We start from the raw sequence: 14,976 nt of genomic DNA on the forward strand, positions 1-14,976 counted from the left end.
AGACGGGCCTGGACACGCGGTGGCTTGAGCAGGGGGACCTTGCGTGCGCTGCAGGATTTTAATCCAATACGGCGTAGTGTGTTACTAATGGTTTTCTTTGAGGCTGTGGTCCCAGCTCTCTTCAGGTCAGTGACCAGGTCCTGCCGTGTAGTTCTTGGCTGATCTCTCACCTTCCTCATGATCATTGATGCCCCACAAGGTGAGATCTTGCATGGAGCCCCAGACTGAGGGTGATTGACCTGATTCTTGAACTTTTTCCATTTTCTAATAATTGCGCCAACAGTTGTTGCCTTCTCACCAAGCTGCTTGTCTATTGTCCTGTAGCCCATCCCAGCCTTGTGCAGGTCTACAATTTTATCCCTGATGGGGCATGTTCGGCCACCTTTTCCTGTAGTCCACAATCAGCTCCTTTGTCTTGCTCACATTGAGAGAGAGGTTGTTGTCATGACACCACACTGCCAGTTGCCAGGCCAACCACTGTTGTTTCGTCAGCAAACTTATCGATGGTGTTGGAGTCGTGTTTGGCCACTCAGTTGTGGGTGAACAGGGAGTACAGGAGGGAACTAAGTACACACCCCTGAGGGGCCCCAGTGTTGAGGATCAGCGTGGCAGATGTGTTGTTGCCTACCCTTGCCACCTGGGGGCGGCCCATCAGAAAGTCCAGGATCCAGTTGCAGAGGGAGGTGTTTAGTCCCAGGGTCCTTAGCTTAGTGAGGAGCTTCGTGGGCACTATGTTGTTGAACGCTGAGCTGTAGTCAATGAAATGCATTCTCACATAGGTGTTCCTTTTGTCCAGGTGGGAAAGGGTAGTTTGGAGTGCTGTTGAGATTGCGTTATTTGTGGATCTGTTGGGGCGGTATGCGAATTGGAGTGGGTCTATGGTATCCGGGAGGATGCTGTTGATGTGAGCCATGACGAACCTTTCAAAGCACTTCATGGCTACCGACTTCATGGCTACCGAGGGTGGTAATCATTTAGGCAGGTTACCTTCGCTTCCTTGGGCACAGGGACCATGGTGGTCTGCTTGAAACATGTTGGTATTACAGACTATGTCAGGGAGAGGTTGAAAATCTCTGTGAAGACACTTGCGTGGTGCTCTTGTGCATGCTTCAGTGTTGCTTTCCTCGAAACGAGCATAAAAGGCATTTAGCTTGTCTGGTAGGCTCGCGTCACTGGGCAGCTCGCGTCTGGGTTTCCCTTTGTAGTCTGTAATAGTTTCAAGCCCTGCCACATCCGACGAGCGTCAGATCCTATGTAGTAGGATTCAGTCTTAATCCTATATTGATGCTTTGCTTTTATGAGGGTTCGTCTGAGGGCATAGCAGGATTTCTTAAAGGCGTTCGGATTAGTGTCCCACTTCTTGAAAGTGGCAGCTCTAGCCTTGAGCCCGATGCGGATGTTGACTTCTGGTTGGGATATGCACGTACGGTCACTGTGGGGGGGGGGTCATCGATGCACTTATTGATGAAGTCGGTGACATAGGTGGTACCACTTACATATTGAGCGAGTCACTGGTTCTTCCTGCTTTAGGAATCAGGAGGATTGAATTATGGTCGGTTTTGTCAAATGGAGGGCAGGGTAGAGCTTTGTATACGTCTCTGTGTGTGGAGTAAAGGTGGTCCAGAGTTTTTTTCCCTCTGGTTGCACATGTGACATGTTGATAAAAATTTGGTAAAACTGATTTAAGTTTGCCTGTATTAAAGTCCCTGGCCACTAAGAGCACCGCTTCTAGATGAGCATTTTCTTGTTTGCTTATGGCATTATAGAGTTGGTTGAGTGCGGTCTTAGTGCCAGCATCGGTCTGTGGTGGTAAATAGATGGCTACGAATAATATAGATGAGAACTCTCTTGGTAGATAGTTTGGTCTACAGCTTATCATAAGGTACACTACCTTATGATAAGCAGTACCTCAAGACTTCTTTAGTATTAGACATTGCGTACCAGCTGTTATTGACCAAAAGACACACACCCCCACACCTCATCTTACCAGATGTAGCTTCTCTGTTCTGCCGGTGCATTGAAAATCCCTCCAGCTCGATATTGTCCGTGTCGTCATTCAGCCTGATCTGTCCTCTTTTCCTCCGTCTTTTCTTCACACCTCGACTTCGGCGATGTCATCTACAAAATGGCTTCCAACACTCTACTCAGCAAACTGGATGCAGTCTATCACAGTGCCATCCGTTTTGTCACTAAAGCACCTTATACCACCCACCACTGCGACTTGTATGCTCTAGTCGGCTGGCCCTCACTACATATTCGTCGCCAGACCCACTGGCTCCAGGTCATTTACAAGTCCATGCTAGGTAAAGCTCCGCCTTATCTCAGTTCACTGGTCACGATGGCAACACCCATCCGTAGCACGCGCTCCAGCAGGTGTATCTCACTGATCATCCCTAAAGCCAACACCTCATTTGGCCGCCTTTCGTTCCAGTACTCTGCTGCCTGTGACTGGAACGAATTGCAAAAATCTTTGAAGTTGGAGACTTTTATCTCCCTCACCAACTTCAAACATCAGCTATCCGAGCAGCTAACCGATCGCTGCAGCTGTACATAGTCTATAGGTAAATAGCTCACCCTTTTTCACCTACCTCATTCCCATACTGTTTTTATACTGTTTTTATTTATTTACTTTTCTGCTCTTTTGCACACCAATATCTCTACCTGTACATGCCCATCTGATCATTTATCACTCCAGTGTTAATCTGCAAAATTGTATTATTCGCCTACCTCCTCATGCCTTTTGCACACATTGTATATAGACTGCCCATTTTTTTCTACTGTGTTATTGACTTGCTAATTGTTTACTCCATGTGTAACTCTGTGTTGTCTGTTCACACTGCTATGCTTTATCTTGGCCAGGTCGCAGTTGCAAATGAGAACTTGTTCTCAACTAGCCTACCTGGTTAAATAAAGGTGAAATAAAAAAATAAAAAAATAAACACAAATGACGTGGATCTGGGCCTGTTCCCGGGAGAGCAGTATATCTTTCTCGTCACTCGTCACAAAATAGCATAACTGATTACGGGCATGTCGTCAGCATCCTCTTCGGCGCCATTTTAACAACTGTATAGTTGGATGAGGAACATTTTTTATTCAATTTAATCAATTTAAGAATAAGGCTGTAATGTAACAAAATGTGGGAAAAGTCAAGGGGTCTGAATACTTTCTTAATGGACTGTATATGCTGACTGATGCCTACTGAAACACACACGGACACAGGGACACATGGACACAGCAGTGCCTGTCATCTACTGTAGTAAGTGGCTGCCAGCCTTTCTGACCTCTGACCTCACCTGAGTAGAGTAGAGCAGGGCTCTCAGACAGATAGTCAGGTTGAAGTTAATCAAAGCCAGAGCCATCTCTCTATCCCTTCTGTCAAATCAAATCAAATCAATTTTATTTGTCACATACACATGGTTAGCAGATGTTAATGCGAGTGTAGCGAAATGCTTGTGCTTCTAGTTCCGACAATGCAGTGATAACCAACAAGTAATCTAACAAACTACTACTGTCTTATACACAGTGTAAGGGGATAAGGAATATGTACATAAGAATATATGAATGAGTGATGGTACAGAGCAGCATACAGTAGATGGTATCGAGTACAGTATATACATATGAGATGAGTATGTAGACAAAGTAAACAAAGTGGCATAGTTAAAGTGGCTAGTGATACATGTATTACATAAGGATGCAGTAGATGATATAGAGTACAGTATATACATATGAGATGATTATGTAGACAAAGTAAACAAAGTGGCATAGTTAAAGTGGCTAGTGATACATGTATTACATAAGGATGCAGTCGATGATGTAGAGTACAGTATATACGTATGCATATGAGATGAATAATGTAGGGTAAGTAACATTATATAAGGTAGCATTGTTTAAAGTGGCTAGTGATATATTTACATCATTTCCCATCAATTCCCATTATTAAAGTGGCTGGAGTTGGGTCAGTGTCAATGACAGTGACTCAATGTTAGTGGTGGCTGTTTAACAGTCTGGTGGCCTTGAGATAGAAGCTGTTTTTCAGTCTCTCGGTCCCAGCTTTGATGCACCTGTACTGACCTCGCCTTCTGGATGATAGCGGGGTGAACAGGCAGTGGTTCGGGTGGTTGATGTCCTTGATGATCTTTATGGCCTTCCTGTAACATCGGGTGGTGTCGGTGTCCTGGGGGGCAGGTAGTTTGCCCCCGGTGATGCGTTGTGCAGACCTCACTACCCTCTGGAGAGCCTTACGGTTGAGGGTGGAGCAGTTGCCGTACCAGGCGGTGATACAGCCCGCCAGGATGCTCTCGATTGTGCATCTGTAGAAGTTTGTGAGTGCTTTTGGTGACAAGCCGAATTTCTTCAGCCTCCTGAGTTTGAAGAGGCGCTGCTGCGCCTTCTTCACGACGCTGTCAGTGTGAGTGGACCAATTCAGTTTGTCTGTGATGTGTATGCCGAGGAACTTAAAACTTGCTACCCTCTCCACTACTGTTCCATCGATGTGGATAGTGGGGTGTTCCCTCTGCTGTTTCCTGAAGTCCACAATCATCTCCTTAGTTTTGTTGACGTTGAGTGTGAGGTTATTTTCCTGACACCACACTCCGAGGGCCCTCACCTCCTCCCTGTAGGCCGTCTTGTCGTTGTTGGTAATCAAGCCTACCACTGTTGTGTCGTCCGCAAACTTGATGATTGAGTTGGAGGCGTGCGTGGCCACGCAGTCGTGGGTGAACAGGGAGTACAGGAGAGGGCTCAGAATGCACCCTTGTGGGGCCCCCGTGTTGAGGATCAATGGGGAAGAGATGTTGTTGCCTACCCTCACCACCTGGGGGCAGCCCGTCAGGAAGTCCAGTACCCAGTTGCACAGGGCGGGGTCGAGACCCAGGGTCTCGAGCTTGATGACGAGCTTGGAGGGTACTATGGTGTTGAATGCCGAGCTGTAGTCGATGAACAGCATTCTCACATAGGTATTCCTCTTGTCCAGGTGGGTTAGGGCAGTGTGCAGTGTGGTTGAGATTGCATCGTCTGTGGACCTATTTGGGCGGTAAGCAAATTGGAGTGTGTCTAGGGTGTCAGGTAGGGTGGAGGTGATATGGTCCTTGACTAGTCTCTCAAAGCACTTCATGATGACGGAAGTGAGTGCTACGGGGCGGTAGTCGTTTAGCTCAGTTACCTTAGCTTTCTTGGGAACAGGAACAATGGTGGCCCTCTTGAAGCATGTGGGAACAGCAGACTGGTATAGGGATTGATTGAATATGTCCGTAAACACACCGGCCAGCTGGTCTGCGCATGCTCTGAGGGGGCGGCTGGGGATGCCGTCTGGGCCTGCATCCTTGCGAGGGTCTGTCATATCCACCCTACACACACACACACAATATTTCTTTGTTTTGTGACGTTGTTGGTGAGAACACCAGACTGACGCAGGTCTGTAAGTTACTCAGTATCCCTGACCCTGGCTAGAGAGAAGGTTTACAATACTGTGTTTCCTGAGAAATGTGATCATAGAGACGACGTCAGGAAAGTGTGCTGCAGGAAAGTGTGCTGCTGGGGGAAGAGTAGGAAGGAGAGAGGGAGATATAGAGAGATAGAAGGGAAAGGAAGCTGCTACGGTGTCACCAGCCCAAATACATCTGATTACTGGCTCTTCTCTGAGGCAGCTGACTGTCCCTAATTCTCCCTTCTCCTCTCTTCCCTCTCTTTCTCCCTCTCTCTTTCTCCTCTCTCTCTTTCCCCCCTCTCTTGCCTCTCAATTCAATTCAAGGGGCTTTATTGGCATGGGAAACATGTGTTAACATTGCCAAAGCAAGTGAGGTTGATAATATACAAAAGTGAAATAAACAACTCTCCCTCTCTCTTTCTCCTCTCTTCCTCGCCTCTCTCCTCTCTCTCCCTCTTTCCTTCTCCTCTACCACCCATCTTACCTCAATCCTCTCCTCTGTTTGCTGATTACAGCTGGGTGTGTGTTTTGTTCTGTCTCTGTAATTGTATGCTTTTAAAAGTCAGATTTCTCCTCTTGAATTTAAACCAAGAGTCTTCAAAGTGAGAGGCTCCATTACTGAGGAGTTATCAAACAGGGTTGTGCTGTGGATACTAGACCAGATCCAGACCATTCAGACACCCACACACACACACACACACACACACACACACACACACACACACACACACACACACACACACACACACACACACACACACACACACACACACACACACACACACACACACACACACACACACACACACACACACACACAGAGAGACAGACACACACACACAACATACACACACTGTCCTGAACCTTAAGGCTGTCTCCAGCCCCTCAGAGCTGGACATGAACAAAACAGACCATTTCAAACCTGAATGCACGCCCACTAAAAATCCAGTAGCCCTGAAGTCTACTCAAAAAAGAGAGCGACGTTCAAGAGACAATGTTTTAATATTCACCACAGTGTCCAACTCCTGAGCTTTGACTCACTCCTCTGCTGGCGAACAAAGGTCTGGGGAGCTGGCTAGGTCTCCCAGACAACACCTTAGTGAAGTGAATAATGTTCACAATCCTGTCTAAGTGTTTCCCCTGGCTGTAATGGAATGAGTTCTCTTCATTATTACAGCCATTACATTCTGACACCATGCCACTGTGCTGTGCCCCTTTGATGTGCCACTGTGCGGTGCCCCTGTAATTTGCCCCTGTGATTTGCCCCAATGATGTGCCACTGTGATGTGCTTCTGTGATGTGCCCCTGTGGATGGATTCTGAAATCTTAGATTTTTAAGTAGCCAATGTCACTAGGTGAGTGGATGGTAGCAATTAGACACCTCAAACTTAGCAATAGTGGTTACCTTGAATGAATGAATGAATACTGATCTGAAGAGTTGACGTAGCAATCCTTTGTATCTTGTTTGGTGTTTCTTGCATTGGTTTGATTGTGGTTAGAACCGTGAGTTCTTCCACCATGCACACATACACTATACTTTCAAACAGCATACGTGTGTTTGTAGATTCCCTGATGTGTTCACCATTTATCTACCCTTGGTGGTCTGGAGTGTACACCCAAATGTGCTCCAACACCATATATACTGTAGTGCACTTCTTTAGACCAGGGTCATATGAGTGCACTAGAAAATAGAGGGAATTGGGATGCAGTGTGTGTGTGGAGGGGCACTGTGGCACTCAGGGCTCAATCCAACAGGAGGGCCCCTGGGCCCTTTGTGTCTCCAGCTACAGATGGATTAAAGGCCCAGTTTAAATCTTCAGACCCCTCCTCTAGCTGCTGCTGTGTCCATCAGTTTCTCTTCACCACTTGAATTACCTGCACAGAGCTGGGTAACTGTCAGCCATTACGGTGCAGACAGTCATACTGTGGCAGATGGCAGCAGGAGTGAATGAGGAGTGTAGTGGGCCTCTGGGGTAATAGCAGTCATTCTCTACTGACAGATTCATTCAGATGATTTGACCTTCGAATGTGTATTTTAAAACAAAAAGTATTATTATATGTTATGCAATGATGTTTCTCTAGTGTGATGACTAATCATTCAAATGTCCCTTTCTCTCTCTTTTCATCCTTCTCTGCCCCTATCCTTTCTCCATCCCTCCTCCACACTCCCCTTTCTCCCTTGTCCCCCTTCTCCCTTGCTCCCTCCCTCCTCCTCCTGCTCCCTCCCTTCTCCTCTTGCCTCCTCCCTTCTCCCCTCTCCCCCTCGCTACCTACGCCTCCCTCCTCCCTCCCTCCATTTCCACCCTTCTCCCTCTCTCTCCTCCATCCATTCTCCCCCATCCCTCCATCTCCCTCCCACCTCCTCTCCCTTCTTCCTTCCTCCCCCTCCTCCTCCTCCTCCTCCTCCCTGCTATAGATGGTTGTTCTGATGAACCCCATGGAGGATCCAGATAATATCCTGCGTGCTAACCGTTCCCGGGAGAAGACCTATATGTTCGACGTTGCATTCGACTGCTCAGCCAACCAGGAAGAGGTGTACAGAGCCACAACCAAGGGCCTGATCGAAGGCCTCATATCCGGCTACAACGCCACTGTTTTTGCCTACGGACCCACAGGTTTATCATAGCTGCCCTATCCTCTATTCTAATTGCGGGTGTGTGTTTGTGTCCTCTGTCCCTGTGTGTGTTGTCCTCAGGGTTGGTCTAATCCTCTATTTACCACCCACTGGGCGGCAGGGTAGAACTAAGCCTCTATCTACCACCCACTGGGCGGCAGTGGAGAACTAAGCCTCTATCTACCACCCACTGGGCACCAGGGGAGAACTAAGCCTCTATCGACCAAACAATGGGCGGCAGAGGAGAACAATACCCAGGAAATAACCAGCCTGGGGGTTGATGATCCTGACCACATGCCTTTTAATCCATGGTTATCTCTTGTTATGTATTTATCTAAATTCAGCGGTACTGCTGAGATGCAGGACTCAGACAGACCGTCAGACAGACAGTTAGACATCTTCCCCTCCATCCCTTCCTCCTTCCCTCCCTCCTTTCCTCCTCCTGTCTGTCTTTCCCTGTAGACTCACTGTTCTTAATCTCTGCTTGAATTAAACTAATTAAACTCAGTGTGTCAGAGCCTTGTTGTCCAAAACTGAATTAAGACCTGTTGTGACCTGTCCTCCTCGACCAAAACAGGCATGGTATCAGGAAATAAAGGTTGACTGGGGTTAAGCTTTCAACAAGAAGGCCTTTTATTGTTGAGTTTAAAAATCGTGTGCTCACATCCAGCTACTGAATGCATGACAAATTCCTGTACAAGGTCAAATAAATGAACTAAACTTAAAGCTACAATATGCAACAATTTGGGCCATCCAACCAAGTTCTCATATAAATATGAGTTCTAGGTCTTTCATTCCCATCTAAGAATCGGAAGATCTGTTCTATGTGTGCTATTTCTTTGCTTCCCAATCTGAAGTTTTGTTTGTGCGTCTTTTACTTTCTGTTTTGTACACCAGCTTCAAACAGCTGAATATGCTGTTTGGTTATGGAAAATATATAGTACCTACTCGTTCAATGGTTTTTCTTTATTTTTACTCTTTTCTACATTTTAGAATAATAATGAATACATACAAATTATGAAATGATACATGCAATCATGTAGTAACTAAAAAAGTGTTAAACGAATCAAAGTATATTTTATATTTGAGATTCTTCAAAGTAGACACACTTTGCCTTGATTCCAGCTTTGCACACTCTTGACATTCTCTCAACCAACTTCACCTGGAATGCTTTTCCAACAGTCTTGAAGGAATTCCCACATATGCTGATACTTGTTGGCTGCTTTTCCTTCACTCTGCAGTCCAACTCATACCAAACCATCTCATTTGGTTTGAGGTCGGGTGATTGTGGAGGCCAGGTCATCTTATGCAGCACTCCATCACTCTCCTTCTTGGTGAAATAGCCCTTACACAGCCTGGAGGTGTGTTGGGTCGTTGTCCTGTTGAAAAACAAATGATAGTCCAACTAAGCGCAAACCAGATGGGATGGCGTATCACTGCAGAATGCTGTGGTAGCCATGCTGGTTAAGTGTGCCTTGAATTCTAAATACATCACAGGCAATGTCACCAGAAAAGCAGCCCCACACCATCACACCTCCTCCATGCTTCACGGTGGGAACCACATATGCAGAGATCATCCGTTCACCTACTCTACGTCTCACAAAGACACGGCGGTTGGAATAAAAAATCTCACATTTGGACTCATCAGACCAAAGGACAGATTTCCGCCAGTCTATTGTCCATTGCTTGGGTTTCTTGGCCCAAGAAAGTCTCTTCTTCTTATTGGTGTCCTTTAGTAGTGGTTTCTTTGCAGCAATTTGACCATGAAGGTCTGATTCATGCAGTCTCCTCTGAATAGTTGATGTTGAGATGTCTGTTACTTGAACTTTGTGATGCATTTATTTGGGCTGCAATTTCTGGGGCTGGTAGCTCGAATGAACTTATCCTCTGCAGCAGAGGTAACTCTGGGTCTTCCTTTCCTGTGGCGGTCCTCATGAGAGCCAGTTTCATCATAGCGCTTGATGGTTTTTTGCAACTGCACTTTTCTCTTCAATACTGTGCAATGCTCTTCAATGCCGTTCAATGCGTTTCAATGCCAATCAATGCCCTTCAATGACATTCAATGCCCTTCAATGACGTTCAATGCCAATCAATGCCCTTCAATGACGTTCAATGCCAATCAATGCCCTTCAATGACGTTCAATGCCAATCAATGCCCTTCAATGACGTTCAATGCCAATCAATGCCCTTCAATGACGTGCAATGCCAATCAATGCTCTTCAATGACGTTCAATGCCAATCAATGCCCTTCAATGACGTTCAATGCCAATCAATGCCCTTCAATGACGTGCAATGCCAATCAATGCTCTTCAATGACGTGCAATGCCAATCAATGCCCTTCAATGACGTTCAATGCCAATCAATGCCCTTCAATGACGTTCAATGCCAATCAATGCTCTTCAATGACGTTCAATGCCAATCAATGACGTTCAATGCCAATCAATGCCCTTCAATGACGTTCAATGCCAATCAATGCCCTTCAATGACGTTCAATGCCAATCAATGACGTTCAATGCCAATCAATGACGTTCAATGCCAATCAATGCTCTTCAATGACGTTCAATGCCAATCAATGACGTTCAATGCCAATCAATGCCCTTCAATGACGTTCAATGCCAATCAATGCTCTTCAATGACATTCAATGACGTTCAATGCCAATCAATGCCCTTCAATGACGTTCAATGCCAATCAATGCCCTTCAATGACGTTCAATGCCAATCAATGCCCTTCAATGACGTTCAATGCCAATCAATGCCCTTCAATGACGTTCAATGCCAATCAATGCCCTTCAATGACGTTCAATGCCAATCAATGCCCTTCAATGACGTTCAATGCCAATCAATGCCCTTCAATGACGTTCAATGCCAATCAATGCCCTTCAATGACGTTCAATGCCAATCAATGCTCTTCAATGACGTTCAATGCCAATCAATGCTCTTCAATGACGTTCAATGCCAATCAATGCCCTTCAATGACGTTCAATGCCAATCAATGCCCTTCAATGACGTTCAATGCCAATCAATGCCCTTCAATGACGTTCAATGCCAATCAATGCCCTTCAATGACGTTCAATGCCAATCAATGCTCTTCAATGACGTTCAATGCCAATCAATGCCCTTCAATGACGTTCAATGCTCTTCAATGACATTCAATGTTCAATGCCAATCAATGACGTTCAATGCCAATCAATGCCCTTCAATGACGTTCAATGCCAATCAATGCTCTTCAATGACATTCAATGTTCAATGCAAATCAATGACGTTCAATGCCAATCAATGCTCTTCAATGACATTCAATGTTCAATGCCAATCAATGACGTTCAATGCCAATCAATGCCCTTCAATGACGTTCAATGCCAATCAATGCCCTTCAATGACGTTCAATGTTCAATGCCAATCAATGCTCTTCAATGACGTTCAATGCCCTTCAATGACGTTCAGTGCCAATCAATGCCGTGCAATTATCTTTAATGCCGTTCAATGCCTTTCAATTTCATGAAATGTTGTTCAATGGTCTTCAATACTCTTCAGTGCTTTTCAATGTCGTTCAGTGCCATTCAATGCTCTTCAATGCTGTTGTTTGGTATTGACACAATTATTCTCCAACTCAAACTGAAAACTGTGTGTGTGTGTGTGTGTGTGTGTGTGTGTGTGTGTGTGTGTGTGTGTGTGTGTGTGTGTGTGTGTGTGTGTGTGTGTGTGTGTGTGTGTGTGTGTGTGTGTGTGTGTGTGTGTCTGTGTGTGTGTGTGTAGGTTGTGGGAAGACCTTCACTATGTTAGGGACGGACAGAGAACCGGGGATCTACGTACACACTCTAAATGACCTGTTCAAAGCCATTGAGGAGACCAGCGATGACATGCAGTACAACATCTTCATGTCATACCTGGAGGTGAGAATACATACGGTCTCTGTTTGCATCCCAGGTTGAACCCTATTTCCTATATAGTGTACAACATTTCAAAAGTAGTACACTATATAGGGAATAGGGTGCTATTTTGGTGTCTGTGTCTGTGTTTGTGTTTGTTTCTCTTTGGAATACCCTGGCAACATGTCTAATGAAGAAGGTACAGTGATGCCTAAACGTTGGTGATTTACCCAATATATTACTGGGAGTTTGGGAGTTTATATTTATATATATATATATATATATATGACCCAGAAGGCTTTCAGTTCAGCTTTATCGGTGTGGCCTTGTGATTGGATAATAAAGTTCTGATAAAAGATAGTGGTCGGTCCGTGCCTGTGTGCCTGTGTGTCTGTGTCTGTGGTCCTGTGTGGACTAGTCAGATATTGACACTGATTGTTATGCTACAAACTACCAACAGAGCCATATATATATATATAGTGGGGCAAAAAAGTATTTAGTCAGCCACCAATTGTGCAAGTTCTCCCACTTAAAAAGTTGAGAGAGGCCTGTAATTTTCATCATAGGTACACTTCAACTATGACAGACAAAATGAGAAAAAAATCCAGAAAATCACATTGTAGTATTTTTAATGAATTTATTTGCAAATTATGGTGGAAAATAAGTATTTGGTCAATAACAAAAGTTTATCTGAATACTTTGTTATATACTCTTTGTTGGCAATGACAGAGGTCAAACGTTTTCTGTAAGTTTTCACAAGGTTTTCACACACTGTTGCTGGTATTTTGGCCCATTCCTCCATGCAGATCTCCTCTAGAGCCGTGATGTTTTGGGGCAGTTGCTGAGCAACACGGACTTTCAACTCCCTCCAAAGATTTTCTATGGGGTTGAGATCTGGAGATTGGTTAGGCTACCTAACAGTAGGTATGGTGTTCTTTGGATGCAACTCAGCATTCTTTGTCCTCCAAACACGACGAGTTGAGTTTTTACCAAAAAGTTATATTTTGGTTTCATCTGACATTCTCCCAATCTTCTTCTGGATCATCCAAATGCTCTCTAGCAAACTTCAGATGGGCCTAGACATGTACTGGCTTAAGCAGGGGGACACGTCTGGCACTGCAGGATTTGAGTCCCTGGCGGCGTAGTGTGTTACTGGCTTTGTTACTTTGGTCCCAGCTCTCTGCAGGTCATTCACTAGGTCCCCCCCGTGTGGTTCTGGGATTTTTGCTCACCGTTCTTGTGATCATTTTAACCCCACGGGGTGAGATCTTGCGTGGGGCCCCAGATCGAGGGAGATTATCAGTGGTCTTGTATGTCTTCCATTTCCTAATAATTGCTCCCACAGTTGATTTCATCAAACCAAGCTGCTTACCTATTGCAGATTCAGTCTTCCCAGCCTGGTGCAGGTCTACAATTTTGTTTCTGGTGTCCTTTGACAGCTCTTTGGTCTTGGCCATAGTGGAGTTTCGATTGTGACTGTTTGAGGTTGTGGACAGGTGTCTTTTATACTGATAACAAGTGGAGGACAGAGGAGCCTCTTAAAGAAGAAGTTACAGGTCTGTGAGAGGCAGAAATCTTGCTTGTTTGTAGGTGACCAAATACTTATTTTCCACCATAATTTGCAAATAAATTCATTAAAAATCCTACAATGTGATTTTCTGGATTTCTTTTCTAATTTTGTCTGTCATAGTTGAAGTGTATGAAAATTACAGGCCTCTCTCATCTTTTTAAGTGGGAGAACATGCACAATTGGTGGCTGACTAAACACTTTTTTGCCCCACTGTGTGTGTGGGTATATATATATATATATATGCACAATGTCAAAGCCCTTGATATTGGAACCTAAAAAGGATGTCCATCTGTTTGAGAGAGCCTCAAAACAGATTACAACAGCATCCATTCTTGTACCACATATCACATTGACTCCCAATCTCTTTAATTCAGATTGATTTACACTGCTTTGTCTGTATTTGAAAGTGGTTCATTTTGTCCGCAAGCTTAGCTTAACATTGAGCTTATTTTGTATGATTAATTCCCAATTTCTTTCCAAGAACAATCAAAGAAACCTTGACAAGTAGTGATGTGATGGTAGCAATCTTCATGATTATGGTTGATAACATAATTGTGTTCCTTCTAAGCAAACCGTGACGCATGAAGAGATTCACTCTAAGTTGTTCATCCTGTCTTCATTAAGGCAGAAAGACAGAAAAAGACAGATGATAGACAGCTCTTTATTAAAAAGACCAAAAATGGAAAGAACGCTCAATCAGCCAAAGACGTCAAGCAGAGAAATATTTCTAGAGTAGAATGAGCGACAGCCAGTGTCCTTGTGTTTGGAAGAAATTAACATTGATTACAGAATGCATAAGACATAGAAATTACATAATGCCATTGATTTGAAGTTTGACACTTGCTATCTTATGATTCAACTACAAGCTATTCTATAATCTATTCTTTAAGCTATTATTCTACAAGGTATTCTTCTAAAATGCTATTATTCTATAAGCTATTATTTTACAAGCTATTCTATAAGTTATTATATAAGCTATTATTCTACAAGCTATTCTACAAGATATTCTATGAGCTATTGTTCTACAAGCTATTCTACGACAAGCTATTCTACTACAAGCTATTATATAAGCTATTCTACTACAATCTATTCTATAAGCTATTCTACTACAAGCTATTCTATAAGCTATTCTACTACAAGCTATTCTATAAGCTATTCTACTACAAGCTATTCTATAAGCTATTCTACGACAAGTTATTCTACGACAAGCTATTATACTACAAGCTATTCTACAAGCTATTCTACGACAAGCTATTCTACGACAAGCTATTCTACTACAAGCTATTATTTTACAAGCTATTATACTACAAGCTATTCTACGACAAGCTATTCTACTACAAGCTATTATTTTACAAGCTATTCTACGACAAGCTATTCTACAAGCTATTCTACTACAAGCTATTATACTACAAGCTATTCTATAAGCTATTCTATGAGCTATTATTCTACAAGCTGTTCTACTACAAGCTTTTCTGTAAGCTATTCTACAAACTATTATTCT

At 44.0% G+C, this 14,976-nt stretch overlaps 1 protein-coding gene across 2 annotated transcripts in view; it reads left to right on the forward strand.

The window, feature by feature from the left end:
• Positions 1 to 14,976, forward strand: part of LOC118373360 (kinesin-like protein KIF19) — a 156,827-nt gene that overhangs the window by 60,128 nt on the left and 81,723 nt on the right. For both annotated transcript variants that reach the window (XM_052471461.1, XM_052471462.1), the window contains exons 3-4: positions 7,842 to 8,040; positions 11,793 to 11,929. In XM_052471461.1, the coding sequence (XP_052327421.1) occupies positions 7,842 to 8,040; positions 11,793 to 11,929 (336 nt within the window). The remainder of the gene's footprint in view (positions 1 to 7,841; positions 8,041 to 11,792; positions 11,930 to 14,976) is intronic.

Source organism: Oncorhynchus keta, chromosome 2 (genome assembly GCF_023373465.1).
Source record: "Oncorhynchus keta strain PuntledgeMale-10-30-2019 chromosome 2, Oket_V2, whole genome shotgun sequence".
Taxonomy (NCBI): Eukaryota; Metazoa; Chordata; class Actinopteri; order Salmoniformes; family Salmonidae; genus Oncorhynchus; species Oncorhynchus keta.